The sequence below is a fragment of the Rhinolophus sinicus genome, linkage group LG16 (assembly GCF_036562045.2).
Source record: "Rhinolophus sinicus isolate RSC01 linkage group LG16, ASM3656204v1, whole genome shotgun sequence".
NCBI lineage: Eukaryota > Metazoa > Chordata > Mammalia > Chiroptera > Rhinolophidae > Rhinolophus > Rhinolophus sinicus.
In genome coordinates this window covers 10,537,691-10,556,475 of record NC_133765.1, presented here as the reverse complement: position 1 = coordinate 10,556,475, position 18,785 = coordinate 10,537,691, and the positions used below count along the sequence as shown (strand labels likewise).

The following is an 18,785-nucleotide window of genomic DNA, read 5'->3' as shown; positions in this document are numbered from 1 at the left end:
AAAACATTCATTTCTCTTCTCATCTGTCCTTTAATTCAATCTATGAACAAATAAGAAAAAAGTATCACTGGGTATCATTTCTTTAGGTACTAAAAACAACACAATGGGGTTGGGGGGGAAGGCTGAGACCTGGCTTTCAAGAAGCTCATAGAGACAAACAGAAAAATTATGACTGAATGTAATTAAGTGATATGTCAGAGATAAGCCATGAGAATGCTTCAGAATGACATTCAACCTAGACTTTGGGTGGGTTTGTATTTGCGTGGAGCAGAGGCAGGAGATCAAGGATGACTTCCTAGAAGAAATGGGAGACACTGAAGCTGAATTTTCAAGGATGACTATAGTCACTTAAATAAAAATAGATGGGTTTCAAGTATACATTTCTATAATACAGCATCTATATACTGCATTGTGTGTTCACCACCCAGAGTCAGTTCTCCTTCCATCACCATATTTACTAAACAATGTCACCCCAATAAATTTAATTAAAAAAACACACACAAAAACAAGAACTACATACAGGGGAAAATTCTTGACATTTTAATTGTCTCTGGACAATGGGATTACAGGTGATTTTCACTTTCTTCTACATATATGATTTTTAAATTTTCTTTAAGGAATTATAGGAATAAATAAGGAAAAGGATAACACAAGTTGTTTTAAAAATTGAGATAATGGAATAGAATGCATATCCATGGAAATTGACTAAAGGAAAAGTTTGGGTCACTAACAGTTCTTCAACATTTAGAAATTTTGGCCAATCAAATGTTATTAATAAAAATAAAACTATTAAAAAATAGATAGATAGATAGAGAGACAGACAGACAGACAGACAGACAGACAGGTATGCCAAGCTATCAGATGATGGGGTATGAAAAACCTGATGCTTTTAATTTAAAAATGATTAAAACAGTTAAAGATGAGGCTGGAAAGATAGCAAACACTGAGCTAACACAGCATCTTTAGGAATTTACCTCTAAGGTCAACTCATCAGGTGCCCGAGCAGTGTACCTCTTGATAACGTGGGCAGCACCAACAGCAGGAGTGTTAATGGATGATTCTTCATGTACTAGAAGGTGATTTCCCTTATTATCAATCTATAACAACAAAAAATGTACTTTGAGATGGTTAAAGACATGGGACTTGCAAAAGTTTCTTGACTATCTATAGGAGATAATCCAATTTGATTTAGGGAAGCTACATACAACCCAAAGAATCTTTTAAAAAAGTGTTGCCATTGCTTGAGTACTTAATATATGCCAATCATTGTGCTATACATATAACATATGATTTAATTTAATCTGCATAACTTTAAAACATATTTATCATTATCATCATTTATAGATGAAGATGCTAAAAATGAAGATGTTATGTAATTTACAAGAGATTAAATAATTTCTCCAAGACCACATAGACAATAATGAAAGAGCAAAGATCTCAATGCAACTTGGCTTGGCTCTAAATTCTACATTCTTTCTACTTTTCATCCTATCTTACCGACTTCCAATGGGAAGACAGAATAGTATAACTCTGCATATACAAATTATGGAAAAATACCTAACAGATTTACTGGACACTATATAACCCAAGATATACTTATTTTTTCCTATTTTGTTTACTTTGTTTTTTAGATTCAACATATAAGTGAAATCACATATTTGTCTTTCTCTGTCTTATTTCACTTAGCATAATAATACCCTCTAGGTCAACCCATATTGTCATAAACAGTAAGATTTTTTTTTATGGCTCAATAATATTCTATTGTATATACTCATATATAAAATACTTCTTTATCCATTCATCTATCAATAGACAGTTAGATTGCTTTCATATCTTGGCTACTGTAAAATAATGCAGCAAAGAACATAGGGATGCATATATCTAATTAGTGTTATGGATTGCTTCAGATAAATACCCAGCAGTGGAATTGCTGAGTCATATAGTAATTCTATTTTTAATTTTTTGAGGAGGATCCATATTGTTTTCCATGTTGGCTGCACCAATTTACAATTCAACCAACCGTGCAGGAGGGTTCCCTTCTCTCCATTCTCACCAACACTTCTTTGATAATTTATTAATGATAGCCATTCTGACAGATGTGAGGTGATATAGTGGTTTTAATTTGCATTTCCCTGATGATTAGTAACGTTCAGCATCTTTTCATATATCTGCTCGTCACCTGTATGTCTTCTTTAGAGAAATGTCTATTCACGTCCTCTGCCCATTTTTTTAACTTAAGTGTTTGTTTTTTTGGTGTTAACTTGTATGAATTCTTTATATATTTTGGATATTAACCCAGTATCAGATGTGTCATTAGGGAATATCTCCCCCCATTCAGTAGGTTGTCTTTTTGCTTTCTTGATGGTTTCCTTTGCTGTGCTTATATCTTTACTTGATATAGTCCCACTTATTTATCTTTTGCTTCTGTTACGCTTCCCCAAGGAGACATACCCCCCACAAAAAAAAAAAAAGTTTCTAAGTGAGGTCTAAGAGTTTGCTGCCTAGGTTATCTTCTAAGAGTTTTACAGTTTCACGTCTTACATTTAGTCTTTAATTCATTTTGAGTTTATTCTTGTATATAGTGTAATAAAGTGGTCTAGTTTAACTTTTCTTTTTTTGCATGTATCTGTCTAGTTTTCCAGCACCATTTGTTGAAGATACTGTCTTTACACCATCACATATTCTTGCTTCCTTTGTCAAAGATGAATTGAACATACAAGTGTGGGTTTATTTATAGGCTCTCTATTCTGTTCCATTGATCTATGTGTCTGACCAGGAAAAATGCTGTTTTGACTGCCAGAGCCTTGTAGTATACTTTGATACCAGGCAGTATAATAACTGCAACTGTTCTTCTTTCTCAATATTACTTCAGCCACTGGGGTCTCTTGTAGTTTCATACAAATTTTGGGATTATTTGTACTAGTTCTGTGAGAAATGCCATTGGTATTTTGATAGGATTGCATAGAACATGCAGGTGGCTTTGGGTAGTGTGGACATTTTAACGATGTTAATTCTTCCTGTCCAGGAGCACCACACAGCCTTCCATTTATTTGAATGTTCTTCAAATGTATTCTTCAATTGTTTTTGTTTTTAAAGATTTTGATTAAAATATATCTAACATACAATATTATATTAGTTGCAGGTGCACATGATAGTTATTCAACATTTATATCCCGAAAGAAGTGATCACCATGATAAATCCAGCAATCATCTGACACTATACCATGCTATTAGATTATTACTGACTATATTCCCCATGCTGTACATTACATCCTCCACACTTACGAGTATTTGTTTTATACCTGAAACTTTGAATATCTTATTCCACTTTATCTTCTAACCCCTTACTTAATTTTTCAATTACATTTAATATTCAATATTATTTTATATTAATTTCAAGTGTATAGATAGCATAGTGGTTAGACACTTAAATAATTTACGAAGTGATCTCCTTGACTAGTACCCACCTGGCACTATACAATTATTACCATAGTATTGATTCTATTCCCTATGCTTCAGTTTACATTTCCATGACTATTTTATCCTACCAATTTGTGTTTCTTAATCCCTTCACCTTTTTCATCCTGTCCACAAACCCTCCCATATGCCACCCCAATAAACATAGTATCCATCTGACACCATACATATTATTGACTATATTCCTTATGCTATATCCTATATCCCCATGACTACAGTGTAACAACCAATTTGTACTTCTTAATCCCTTCCCCTTTTTCACGCAACCCTAACCCCCTCCTATCTGGTGACCATCAAAATGTTTTCTGTATCTATGAGTTCGTTTCTGTTTTATTTGTTTATTTTGTAATTTAGAGTCCACATACAAGTGAAATCATATAACATTTCCCTTTGGCTGTCTGACTTACTACACTCAGAACAATATCCTCTAGGTCCATCCATGGTGTTGCAGTGGCAATATTTCATTGTTTTTTATGGCTGAGTAATATTCCATTTACATATGTCCCACCTCTTTACCCATTCAATCATTCAGAGACACCAGGATGCCTTCATATCTTGGCTAGTGTAAATAATGCCACCATGAACATATGGATGAGCATGTCCTCTCAAAGTAGTGTTGTCGGTTTCTTTGGATAAATACCCAGGAGTGGAATTGCTGAGTCCTTCATTGTCTCTTGTTATAGTCTTTGTTTTGAAGTCTACTTTGTCTGGTATAAGTATTGCTATCTCAGCTTTGTTTGTTTCCATTTTCATGAGGTATCTTTTTCCATCCCCTTACTTTCAGTCTCTGCGTGTCTTTCAATGTGAAGTGAGTCTGTTGTAGGCAACATCTGAAAGACTTCTTTTGTTATCCATTCAGCCCCCAGTTAATTGAAGCATTTAATCCATTTACATTTAAAATAAATGTTGATAGGTATGTAGTTATTGCATTTTATTATTCATGTTTTTACTTTTTTTTTTTGGGTCTTAAAAAAGTCCCTCTAAGGTTCCTTGTAACACTGGTTTGGTGATGATGAACTCCTTTAGATTTTTCTTGTCTGGGAAGTTCTTTATCTGTCCTTCAATTCTAAATGATAGCTTTGCTGGGTAGAGAAATCTTGGTTTTTCCATCACTTTTGAATATTTCCTGTCAATCACACTTGGCCTGCAAAGTTTCTGCTGAGAAATCAGCTGACAGTCTTATGGGAGCTCCCTTGTAGTAACTAACTGCTTTTTCTCTGCTGCTTTTTAGATTCTCCTTTTTGTCTTTACTTTTTAATTCTGTTGTGGCATGGGCCTGTTTGGGTTCATCTTAGTTGGGACTCTGTGCTTTCTGGGCTTGTGTGTCTTTTTTTTCACAGGTTAGTGAAGTTTTTCCATCTTTATTTTTTCAAATAGTTTTTAAATTCCTTGCTCTGTATCTCTCTCTCTGGTGCCCATATAATGTGAATGTTGGTAAGCTTGATTGTGTTCTAGAAGCCTTAAACTTTTTTTTTTATTATTCTTTTTTCTTTGTGCTGTTCTGTTTGGGTGTTTTCTGGTACCTTGTCTTGTAAATTGCTGATTCCATCCTTTGCTTCGTCTACTCTATGTTGATTCCCTGCAATGTATTCTTCATTTCAGTTATTGTAGTCTTTTATTTCTGACTGGTTCTTTCTTACATTTTCTATCACCATTTTTATGTTTCCTATCGCTCTGTTGAAATTCTCCCAGAGATCAATGAGCAGCACTCTTATAACCAAGCTTTGGAATTCTGTGTCTGGTGATTGCTTATCCCCATTTTGTTTAGTTCTTTTCCTGCAGCTTTGTTTTGTTTTATTTGGGACGTGTTTGTCTCCCCATTTTTGCTGCCTCCCTGTGTTTGTTTCTATGCATTTTGTACAGATGCTATGTCCCCCAGACTTAGTAGGGTGGCCTTATGTAGTAGGTGTGCTGTGAGGTTCAGTGGTGCAGTCTCCCTGGTCACCTGAGCCATGCAGTCCAGGTGTGTCCCTTGTGTGGGTTGTGTGTGTCCTCCTCTTGTAGTTCAGCCTTGGTTGCTGTTTGCATGTCAATGGGAGGGATTGACCCTCAGGCTCATTGGTTGTGAGGACTGCCTGGGGAGTTTTGGCACAGGGGGTGACCCTGCACAAGGACAGAATCTCAGCAAGGCTCTGGTGCCTGCCCAATCCATCCATTGGGTGTGTTGTCCTTGGAGGCAGCTGGATGATGCTCCAGCTCATTTTGAAGCTGGACACTAGGTGCACCAGCTCCAGGGCCACCTGGGAGGAGATCCGCTGCAGGTCAAGTTCAGGTGCAGCCCATACTCCACCCAGGGCCACCCAGCAGGAGCCACAAATCAATCCACAGATGGCTGCCACCTGCACAATGCTTGGAAGTGCCTCGAGAGGCCAAGCTACAAACCAAGGCTGGCCACTGCTAGTGCCGGACTTAGGGCTGCTCAGCCAGAGGTATGGGTCACCTGAAGCCAGATGCTGCTTGTTTGGGTTTTGTGAGCCTTTGAGAGATTTTAGGAAAGCTTGCAGCATGAGCCAAGGCAGTGGTTTGAGTAGGCGTGAAATTTGGGTGTAGTGGGGTCTCAGACTCATCAGTGCCTAGCTGATGCATAGTGTCAGCCAGCTTGATGGAGACTCAGATATGGTGGCCACCTGCAACTGCACACTGGGAAGGGCGAGCACTCAACAAAGAAATGATGGCTTACACCAGATTCTCTGCCTGGGAGCAAGCTGCCCCTCCAGCCCTCGTTCTGAAAACAGACAACTCAGTTCGCCACCGTCTGTCCCCTATGCTTCTCCAACTGATGTCCCAGCACTGGAGCTCAGAGTCAGGGATGACATCAGTGAGTAAGTTCATGCTCAGTCCATTTAATAAGAACACCTAGGGTTCCTGCTGCCATCTGTCTCACTCAGCCACAATCTCTGCCGGTTTTCACAACCAGAAATTATGGGGACTTCTCTCCCTGAAACTGGAACCCTGGATTGGAGAGTTTGGTGTGGTGCTGGGACCCCTTACTGCTTTGAGGAGCCTCTGCACTTGAGATATCCCTCCTGATCTTAATGGGTGTGGGACCAGCCCATTCCGCATCTCTGCCCCTCCTACCAGTCTTGAGGTGGCTTTTTCTCTATGTACTTAGTTGTAGGGCTTTGGCTCAGCAAGATTTCAGGTGATTCTCAGTGATGGTTGTTTTGTAGTTTAGTTGCAATTTTGATGTGGTGTAAGAGAAGGTAAGCACAGCATATATCTACTCTGGCATCTTGACCAAAGTTTCTTCAATTCTTACAGTTTTCCAAGTACAGGTGTTTTACCTCCTCTGTATTTTATTGATTGACTGATACAATTTTAAATGGGACTGTTTTCTTAATTTCTCTTTCTGATAGTTCATTATTAGTGTATAAAAAATGTAACTGATTACCGAATATTAATTGTCTATCTTGCTGCTTTACTGAACTCATTTATTTGTTCTAATGGTTTTTGGTGGAATCTAGGGTTCTCTATAGATGATATCATGTCATCTGCAAATAATGGCAGTTTTACTTCTTTCTTTCCAATTTGAATGCCTTTTACTTCTTTTTCTTGTCTCATTGCTGTGACTAAGACTTCCAATACTATGTTTAGTAACAGTTATGAAAGTGGGCATCCTTGTCTTGTTCCTGATCTTAACAAGAACACTTTTAGCTTTTTCCCATTCAGTATGATGTTAGCTGTGGGTTTGTTGTATATGGCTTTTATTATATTGAGGTATGTTCCCTTTTTCCCACTTTGCTGCAAGTTTTTGTCATAAATCGGTGCTGGATTTGTCAAATGTTTTTTCTGCGTCTACTGATATGATCATATGATTTTTTATCTGTCATTTTGTTCATATGGTGTATCATGTTAATTGACTGGTGGTTACTGAACCAACCTTGCATCACAGGAATAAATCCCATTTGATCATGATATATCATCTTTCTCTGTATTGCTGAATTCGGTTTGGTAATTACTTTTTTGAGGATTTTTGCATCTATGTTCATTAGGGATATTGACTTATAATTTTCTTTTTCTTTTTTTTTTTTTTTTTTTGGTAGTGTCTTCCTCTGGTTTGGGTATCAGGGTTATGGTGGTCTTGTAGAATGAGCTTGGCAGCCTACCCTCCTTTTGTATTTTTTTGAATAGTTTGAGGATAGGTGTTAATTATTCTTTGAATGTTTGGTGAAATTCACCTGTGAAGTCATCTGGTTCAGGACTTTTGCTCGTTGATAATTTTTTGTTTACTGATTTGACTGCATTAGTATTTAAAGGTCTGTTGAGATTTTTTATTTCTTCCTGATTCAGTCCTGGAAAACTATGTTTCTAGGAATTTATCCATTTCGTGCTGGTTGCCCAATTTGTTGGCAAGTAATTGTTCATACTATATTCTATAATCCCTTGAATTTCTGTGGTATCAGTTCCCACTTCCCTTTTATTTCTAATTTCTTTATTTGGGCCAGTCTTCTTGTTAGCTTGATGATTTGGGCTAAAGGTTTATCAACTTTGCTTAACTTTTCAAAGAACCAGCTCTTGGCTTCACTGTTTGTTTTTGTTTTTTGTTTTTTTTTGGCTCTCTTTTGTTTACTTCTGCTCTCACCTTTATTGTTTCCTTCATTTTACTCACTTTAACATTTATTTGTTCTTTTTCTAGTTCCTTTAGATGTAAGGTTAGGCTGTTTCTTAAGGTAAGCCTATATTGCTATGAATTTTCCTCTTAGAACTGCTTTTGCTATATCCCATAGATTGGGGTCACTGTATTTTCAATTTCGTTTGTCTCTAGGCATCCTTCGATTTCTTCCTTACAAATGCGTAAACACATTTATTGTTTAGTAGCATATTATTTATAGACTCCACACGTTCGTATGTATTTCAGTTTTCTTTTAATAACTTATTTTAGTTCCATACTATTGTGATAGGAGAAGATGCTTGATATGGTTACAATCTTCTTAAATTTATTGAGTCTTGTTTTTTGACCTAACATGTGGTTTATCCTGGAAAATGTTTTATGCACAATTGAAAAGAATGTATATTCAGCAGCTTTTGGGTGAAATGCTCTATAACTCAATTAAGTCCATCAGGTTTAATGTTTCATTTAAGTCTGCTCTTTCCTTGTTGATTTAATGTCTGGATGATCTATCCATTGATGTCAATGGGATGTTAAAGTGTTTTACTATTAGTTTTTTACTGTTAATATCCCTTTATGTCCATCAATATTTGGTTTACATATTTAGGGGCTCCAGCACCAGGTGCATAAATGTTTATAAGAGTTATATCCTCTCGTTGATTAATACTTTATCAATATGAAATGTCTTTCTTTGTTTCATGTTATAGCCTTTGTTTTAAAGTCTATTTTGCCTGATATAAGTATTACCACTCCAGCTTTTTTTCATTTCCATTTACATGAAATCTTTTTCCATTCCTTAGTTTCAGTCTATGTTGTCTTTTGATCTGAAGTGGGTCTCTTGTAGGCAGCATATGCTCAGGTCTTTGGGTTTTTTTTATCCACTCAACTACCCTATGTCTTCTGATCAGAGTATTTAGTCCATTTACATTTAAAGCAATTATTGATAGGTTAGTAGTTATTGCCATGTTATTATTTTCTGATTGTTTTTGTAGTTTCCTGTTTCTTTCTCTTATTCTCTTGTTCCTTTCGCTTTTATGTTGATGACTTTGAATAGTATTGTGTTTGGATTCCATTCTCTTTTATTCTTGATACCTCAACAGATTTTGGGATGGAGGTTACCATGTTCTTCATATATACCAAGTTATGTGTATAGCAGTCTATTTTAAGTTGATGATTGCTTAAGTTTGAAGACATTCTAAAATCATTACCATTTTTACTCACCACTGCCATACTTATGTTTTTGTCATATTTTTTTCTTTCTTTCGTGTGTGTTTGTGTGTGTATCCCTTAATTTGCTGTTGTAATACATACGATGTTCCTCTTTTAGCTTTTAATTTTTGTACTGGCTTTATAGTTCGTTGATCCACTGCTTTGCTTAAATGTTTGCCTTTGTCAGTGAAACCTTTTTTCTTTCTTATATTTTATTATTCATATTTTTTAATCTTATCTACTTAAAGAAGCTCCTTTAACACTCCTTGTAGTACTGGTTTAGTGGTGATGAACTCTTTTAGCTTTTTCTCATCTGGGAAGCTCTTTATCTGTCTATTGATTCTAAATGATAGTCTTGCTGAGTACAGCAATTTTCACTGTACATCTTTGTTTTCATCAATTTAAATATTTGTGCCAATCCTTTCTGGCCTGCAAATATTGTTGATAAATCAGCTGACAGTCTAACAGGCACTCCCTTATAGGTAACTAACTGCTTTTCTCTTGCTACTCTTAAGATTCTCTTTGTCTTTTATTTTTGGTACTTTAATTATGATGTGTCTTGGTGTTGGTTCACTTTGTTTGGGACTCTCTGAACTTCCTGGACTTGTATACCGTCTTCTTTCACCAGGATAGGCAAATTTTCTGTCATTATTTCTTCAAATAGGTTTTTAATCCCTTGCTCTCTCTTTCCCATCTGGCACTCTTATGATGTGAATGATGTTGTCCCAGAGTTCCCTTAAACTACCCTCATTTTTTAAAAATTATTTTCCTTTTCACTGTTCTAATTGGGTATTATCCAATACCAATTATCTAATTGGGTATTATCTTGTTCTCCAGATCACTGAGTCAATCCTTTGCTTCATCTAATCTGCTGTTGATTACATCTAATATAGTCTGCATTTCATTGTTCATTTCTGACTGGCTTGTTTTTACCTTTTTTTTTAATCTCCTTTATTATGTTTTCTATCTCTTTGTTGAAGTTCTCACTGATTTCATCTATTCTCACACTGTGTTCATTGAGCATCTTTATAACAAGTCTTTTAATCTTTATTATCTAGTAGATTGCTTATCTCCATATTATTCAGTTCTCTTTCTGGAGTATTGTCCTGTTCTTTCATTTGGGACTCTTTTTCCTTTTGGTTTCATTTTGGCTGACTCCCTGTGTTTGTTTCTGTGTATTAGGTAGATCTGCTATGTCTACCGGTCTTGAGAGTGGCCTTATGTAGAAGTTGTCCTATAGGATCCATGGTGCAGTCTCCCTGTTCACCTGAGCTGGGTGCTCCAGAGGTGACCTCTGTGTGGGTTGTATGTGCCGTCCTGTTGCAGCTGAGCCTTGATTACTGTTGGTACATCAGTGGGTAGGGCTGACCTTGACTCAAGCTAAGTGCCTGTGAGGGTTCGCCATGACTACAGTGGAGAATCTGCTGTGCAAGGGATGACTCCACAGAGTGGGAGTAGCTTTAGAGAGACTCCAATGCCATCCTTTAGAGTCCATCCTTTGGGTGTGTCATTTGAGGAGCTGGTTGGGTGGTACTCTGGTGCGGTCTGAAGCTGGACACCAGATGTGTTGGTTTTGGAGCCTCTTCGGAGGGGCTCTGATGCAGGCCAATATTAACCACCACTTGTGCTGAGCCTCTCGGTAGAAACTACAAAGTGACCTAATCCCTTTGTTAGGGATTAGGTTTGTTGCCACTTGTGCTGGACCTGGAGGTGCTTGCAAGAGGCTATGCTATGCTATACTGAGGCCAGCTGCAAGGTTTGGGACCCTTTGGTGGGCAACACGATGTGAGTTGAGACCAGCCACCAGTTGTGCCCAGCTTGTGCCCACTTAGTTGAAGCTTTGTTTCAGGCCAAGACTAGCCACTACTTACGTTAGACTTGAGGATGGAGACACCTGATGTGAGTTACAATGCAAGTTCAGACTGATCACAGCTTGTGTTGGGCTTGAGGACTGTTAGCAATAACTCCAAGGCATACTGAGGACAGCAGCTGCTCGTTTGGGATTTGTGGAACTTTGAGACATTCGGGGAACATCCACAGCATGAGAAAAGGCAGACTGCTTGTGTGGAGGACCTGCTGGAAGAGGCTTAGTTCAGCTGGCCAAGTTGGGTTGGGAGCGGTCTCCGGGAATCACTAGGGCCAGGTGAACAATATTAGCCATATTCACGGAAAGTTCAGCTTTCGCACTGTCATGTGTTGGGAAGGCTGGGTAGAAGTAGAGTTCAACAAACGAAAAATGTCACTTGCTAGCTAGCACTTCTCTCCAGGGACAGAGTTGCCCCAGTATCTGCCACTCCATCCTTTGCCCTGAAGTTAATCAATTTAGCTCCTCCCCATATGTCCCTGGCACTTTTCAAGCTGCAGCCCCTGTGCTGGAGCTTAAAGTGAGTGTGTTTTTGATCAAAGGAGTCTGTGCATGGGTTCTTTAGGAGGAATGCCTCAGACTCCAGCATTCCTTCATCTTTCACAGATGTAATCCCCACTGGTTTTCACAGCCAGATGTTATGGTGATTCCTCTTCCCAGTACTGATGCTTCTGACAGGGAACTCTGTGTGGGGCAGGAAACACTCACTCCTCAGAGACGACTTCCATTAGCAGAGATATCCCTCCCAATAGTTAATCGCCATACTGTGGGTGTGGGACCTGTCTGTTCGTGGCTCTGCCCCTCCTATCAGTCTTGATGTGGCTTCTTCTTTATGTCCTTAGTTATACGAATTCTGTTTAGCTAATCTTCAAATGGTTCTCAATGATGACTGTTCTATGATTTAGCTGTTAACTCTGATTGTGAGAGGAGGCGAGCACAGAGTTTACCTACTCCACCATCTTGACTGGAAGTCACTCAAGACTTATTCTTAAATCAGATCCTTTAAAAGGTTCATTGTCTCTTGTTCATAAACAATAGAAAAATATTTTCAACTACTAAGTCAATTGAAAATATGCATATACCTGTCTAAATGTATACAATAATACATTAAACACCAAAATAACAGGTACTGCTGCAATTCATAAAACAATATTAAAATTAGTTATCTAGATTATCAAATAAAGATTTGACATGAAAAATATTTAATATGTCACATATCTGTCCTTCCAGAAGATGAATAAACTCCATTTCTTCAATGCTTGAAACTGAATAGCTATCAAAATCAAACTAACATTAAATTTGTTAAGTAGACAATTTAAAAATAAACTTTAATAAGAGGTGAATTATATAATACCTCCATCCAAGTAAGGGCAGGTCCACAATTGATCTTGTTGCCAGCAATAGCGGAAAGGCGGGACAGGTAAGCCATAAGCATCTGAGTGACGGACTAAAGAGAAAAAGAAGATTCAGTGGTTAAGTCAGAGAAAAGATACTATACTCTCTCTCAGAGGAACTACTGTAAATTGGTTGTTTCTAAGGGGAAAAATCTACAGATTTTTCAGCATTTTAATACTGCAGAGAATTCTTCAGAGGCTTAACAGTTCCATGAACTGAAACTACGGCACTTACATAGTAATTCCATCTTGTGTAGAATTTTAACTTTTAGCCTCTCATCAAGGGATATATACCATTTTATAGTTTCTAATTTTATTGCTTTCTGTCTCTATTTTTGTAACGAAAATGTAAAAGATTATTATAGCTTTTCTGCTATAATTGGCTTTTCTGCCCAGTTTCCTCCAGCTATTCTGAAACTCTTTCTCTGACTTACTGTAATCTTCCATGCACTCAGCTATGACAGGACAGCCATGTTCATGCATGATCCCACACCATGGGTCAGCTGATTAGTCCAGGAATGTGAAGGAACAAGAGATGGCCTAACAAAGAGTTACTGCAGGAATTAGGAACTGGAATACAAATTTTCAGCTCAATCTGGCTGCTGTCTTAAAAGAGCTAAAAACCTGGGACCTGTTGGTAGTGACCACATTCTGAGACAGTACGAGAGAGAAAAATGCAACATAGAGGACAGAGATGAGAAATGGAGATCGAGTGTTCTGGGTTTTCTATAATAGAAAAGAATCTATGGTTTTAAGACATTCTTGAGACTCTGTTGCAGTATTAGTTCTTACATGACCGATAATGTCACTGCTTTGCCTTACCTAGTTAATTGCCTTGGAATTAATTATAAATTTGAAATGGCTTCCCCTCAGGATGTGGAACATATTTTGCACTGTTTTCAAGCATCCGTTTTGGCTGCAAATCAGTCTAACGACAACACAATTCTTGTTCTTTTGAGAAAATCTGTTTTTTGCTCTCTAGAAGCTTTTTGGGTTTTCTGTTTTGGCATTTTGCAATTTCACTACATGTTTTTAGATATGTGTCTTTTCACTCATTATATTAGCACTTAAATGGGCCCATTTAATCTGAAAACATGCCTTTCTTTAGCTTTAGGGGATTTTCTTATATTAATTTTTAGTTACTTCCGTCTACTCTTTTCTCTGATAACTCCAATGACAGGGAAGTGGGATCTCTTCTCCATGATTCCCAACTACTCTCTCACAACTTATATTTTTATCCCTTTTGGGGCTGTAATCTTATGAAGCTTGATCTTCCAGCTCACTAATTCTCTCTTCATTGGTGTCTATTTTGAATGTAATCCAGCTGCTCAGGTTTGCAATCATTAAAATTAATTTAAATGATGATATGTTCATTTCTAAGACTTCTGGTTATTTTATTTTTGTAAAACTCTGCTTTCATTTCATGAATGTGACTGCCTTACTTTCTCTCTAAAGATAATAATCATGCTCCTCAAAGCCCTCTGTTTGCTCTTCTCAGTTATTTTGTTCAGTTATGTGCCACTTAACTGACAAGGATATGTTCTGAGAAATACATCCTTGGGCAAGTTTGTCATTGTGTGAACATCAGAGTGCACTTACACAAACCTAGATGGTATAACCTACTACACACCTAGGCTATATGCTATAGCCTATTGCTCCTAGGCTACAAACCTGTACAACAAGTTATTATTCAAAACAAAACAAGATTAAATCAAACACAAGAGAAAATGATGCAATCAAGAGACAAGGTAAACATGAGCTGAATGAGGCTGCTGCCAGCATAACACAACATACTGTTTTGGGGCAAACTTTTTTTAAGTAGAAAAAGTACATTAAATCAATGATTAAAAGTATATTATTAAAAAAAGAAAAAGAAAAAAAGCATATTATAGTAAATACATAAATCATTAAGATATTTGTTTATTATCATGATCAAGTATTATGTATTGTACATAATTGAACATGCCATACTTTTATGAGTGGCAGCACAAGTTTGTTTACACCAGCATCACCACAAACACTTCAGTAATGCATTTCTCTATGATGTTATGATGGCTACTGTGTCACTAGGCAACAGAAAAAAGTTCAGCTCCGTTATATTATGGGACTTCTGTCATATATGCAGTCCATTATTGAGCTAAATATCACCAGGCAGTGCATGAGTTTTTATATATAAGATTTCTAGTTTATCTATCTTCTGCAGTCCTCTTGTACATGCATCTTATTCTATATTTCATGCCACCAAAAGTCCTATCCCATCTACTTTCAAATATTCCTCACAATTCTGATTCCCTAATGGTTCTTTTTATTTCTTGATGTTATAAAAAATCTCCTCCCTTTTACTTATGTAAATCTTTTATATTTTTACTATAATTTTTTTACGGGAGTGGAGATGGATGCATAGACACAGTCTGCCATCATAAACAAAAAAACAGCATTGTTTTAATATGCATTTCTTTGATAATTGGTGAAGTCAATGTCTTTCCATATTTTTGCTTTCATATTATATACTCTCTTTGGAGACTGGTCTACTCATAAATATTGCCCACTTATATATTATGATATGAGGTTTTTCCTTATAAAATTTACACTGAGTCTCCTTTATTAAACATCCCACATAGCATTATTAATTTCTCAGTCATGCAATAATTAAATAATCCCAGGAATCATCCTGAATGTTCAATGTAAGCTTTTATTTAGTATACAGGCAAAAATTTCTGCTAATTTATATATAGTGATTACCTCCGGACTGTCCTTCAGGGCATCAGAACGGGGAAGCTCTGAGAGCTGGGAGAATCGTCGGTCATAAATACATAGATGAAGATGTTTATCAAGCACTCGAAAATCTTCATAACTTCTTTTAACAATCCAACTTTTGCCCTACGGATAAGAAAAAAAGACTTCTATAATTCATCTCTATTAGGAAATGCTTATGAATCAGGCCGTATTCTGAAATGTTATTTCATTCTTGAGTTTTTATAATTTCTAACAAAAAGTTTCTATTAACTTAATAGTAAACAGTTCAACTCCAAAACAATCTAGTAAGTTATATTACATTAGAAGGTTAATAATGGCAAATAACTCTCCATTAACCCTCTTCCCACCATTGATCAAAGTCCACTGGCTCTATTTGGGAATAACTGTTAGACGGTTAAGAGAGCGTTTGACCTTAAACCCACAGAAAGAACCATAAAATAATTTTGGGTGAGAGAATACTATCAAAAACTAAAGACAAATAAAATCAGGTTATTGGTTAGTTATCACCAACATTTTCTGTGACTGAGATTGAAAATATACTAAAAAATTAGGACTACTTAAGTCTTCATCTATAAGGATGTGATATGTATATATTACCTAGAACCCATTATTTCTCCTCACTTCTCAGGGTTTCTTCCTTTCCTTGCCCAATCTCACAAAATCACTAAAAATGAAAACTTACATACTATCTTCTAATTTCCCCTTGAATCTATCACTTCCTTATAGCCACAGCTTTAGTAAGGATTGACATGATTTTATACTTGGAATATTGCTGATGCTCCTTGCCTTTTATCTTCTCCCCTGTTCCCCTCCCCTATAATGCAAAAACACAAAGCTTACCAAATCACACTGCCAAAAATCCTTAAAAAGTTGCCATGGTCAACAAGGATAAACATGTCCCGAATGCACACCATTTAGTTTTGCAATTTAATCTAGGTTTGTATGGAGACTTTCATATCATAAAAATCTGGAGGGACTAGGAGAATAAGCCTCCAGCGTAACCATCTCAGAATGGAAGACAACACTTTAGTGTAGTTCTTCTCCCTTTGCCTCAGCCAAATGGGGCAGAAACAGAAGGTATCACTTCACAGGAAAGGTGAATTCTAAACACAGGTATGTTGAAAACTAACATGATAAACTTGTCTAATCCTGCTTTGGACAGCAATTCTCCATTATGTAGATCTTCTCTTTCAGGGGGTTGTTAGAATGAAATAAGAGACTAGATGAGGCAAACTCTTTTGAGGAACAGTATGCTACTCTTAAAGTCCCTATTCCAAGATATGCTAGTGCAACCAATCTGGAATGGGATCCAATTAATTCTAATAATCAGACTAAATTGGGGACCACTGATCCACAGGATTAAGTCCAAACATATTTGCACATATCATGGCTTTCATCACCTGGTCACCTGAGTCCTGTCTAAATTGATAGTCTGATAACAATCGCTATTCTTCCATACCCTTTCTTTGCTTCCAGTTATGCTCAATTACTTCCATTTCTTCAATTTATGAGATGTATTTTCCTTTTCTTGACTCCATGATTTTTCAGTGGTATTTCTTTTGCCCTGGAAAGTCACTCTTTTACTCTTGGCTAAAGTAAGCTCCCTTGTATTCTCAATTCAATAGATGCCTTCTACCAAAGCTTTCCTGAATGACCACAGAGAGTTAAATACTTGTTCTTTTGGGATGACAAAAAAAATAAAATAAACATAAACATAAAAATAAACAACAAAGGCAGAAAAAATAAAGACAAACTTCTAATCACGAAGTGGCAATTATTTTTTCTTTCACACTTAGACGCATTAAAAATTATGCAACACTTCAAATACCAGGAAAAGTACAAAAACTAATTTAACACATACCTATGTCTCTATCACAGAGATTAAACATATGTTGACTTTTGGTTTTAAAGCTGGATTTTTTTTTAAAAGAATCAATTATTACAGAAATAAAGCTCCATTCTCTCTCCTGTTCTTCTAAAAGTAAGAAATGGAGTTGATGTGTATTGTTATTATGCATACATGCATGTTTCATATCTTTAATATATATTAATATATCCATAAATAATGTACATTATTGTTTTGAATCTGTATATAAATTGTATCATATGATTCACATCTTTTTGAACAGGAATTTTCACTTCACATCATGTTCATGTTTTTCCATGTTGATACAGATAGCTTTATTATTAGATAAATACTGAAGTGTAATTTATCATAGGAATAAAACCCCAATTTATTTTTTCATTCCCCTATGAAAGAGGAGTATTTCACACGTGGCATTTTTGCATGAAGTGCTACAATGAACATTTTCATGTCTCAAACATGATGGATGTTCAAGAGATTCTCCACAGGAGCTGTCTGCAAATGAAACTCCTATTCATAATGTATGACCACCATCAACTTTACTTCAAATTTGCAAAACTGGTCTCCAGAGTGATAATACCAATTTGGTGTGAATTGCCTATTCCTAACCAAAAACCAGTTCATTTTTTCCATTAAAATTATGGCTTTTACGCTACTTTGAAAAAATATAAGCACCCCTATGTTTATTGCAGCGCTAGCTGAGACTTGGAAACAACCAAAATGCCCATCGGTACAAGACCGGATTAAGAAACTGTGGTACATTTATACAATGGAGTATTACTCAGCCAAAAAGAAGAATGAAATCTTACCATTTGCAACAATATGGATGGACCTAGAGAATATTATGCTACGTGAAATAAGTCAGACAGAGAAAGACAAATACCATGTGATCTCACTTATACGTGGAATCTAAAGAATAGAATAAATGAGCAAACTAGTCAAAAACAGTCTCAGAGATATAGCAAAAAAACTGAGGGTTGCTAGATGGGAGGGAGATGGGGATGAGGGAGAAGGTGAGGGGATTTGAAAGCACAAATTAGTAACCACAATATTGCCACGGGGATACAAAAGACAGTTTGGAGAATATAATCAATAATGTTGTAAAGATTTTATAGGGTATCCGATGGACACTTGTGTTATTAGGGAGACCACTTCATGGATAGTGTAGATGCCTGACCACTGCACAGTGTACACCTGAAGCTAAAGCTGAATATAATGAATGTCAACTATAATTATATACACACACACACACACACACACACACACACACACACACATATATGGTCACAGGATGTGGAGTACAGCATAGGGAATAGTCAATAGAATTATAACAGCTTTATACGATGTCAGAGGGTAGTAGATTGGGGGAGGGGATTATCACTTCGTGAGGGGTGTACATGTCTAACTATTACATTGCTTTGTACACGTGACCCTAATTGTAAGAAAAATTTTTAAATGATAGCTTTTAATTATTAGTTTATAGGAGATTTTTTTTCTTTGCTTGCTTGTTTGCTAATATGTTGGAGGGGATCCTCTTTTATCATTTATATACTGTACTGCAAACATCTACTCCACGTTTGGGACTCTCACCTGAGATTACAGTGTATTGTC

General features: G+C 36.5%; 1 protein-coding gene across 3 annotated transcripts in view; it reads right to left on the bottom strand.

Annotated features, from left to right (window-relative positions):
- ARHGAP32 (Rho GTPase activating protein 32) overlaps positions 1-18,785 on the bottom strand; it is a 328,994-nt gene that overhangs the window by 104,293 nt on the left and 205,916 nt on the right. For all 3 annotated transcript variants that reach the window (XM_019713045.2, XM_019713048.2, XM_074321761.1), the window contains 3 exons: positions 15,296-15,433; positions 12,514-12,606; positions 975-1,097 (listed from right to left, as the gene is read on the bottom strand). In XM_019713045.2, the coding sequence (XP_019568604.2) occupies positions 975-1,097; positions 12,514-12,606; positions 15,296-15,433 (354 nt within the window). The remainder of the gene's footprint in view (positions 1-974; positions 1,098-12,513; positions 12,607-15,295; positions 15,434-18,785) is intronic.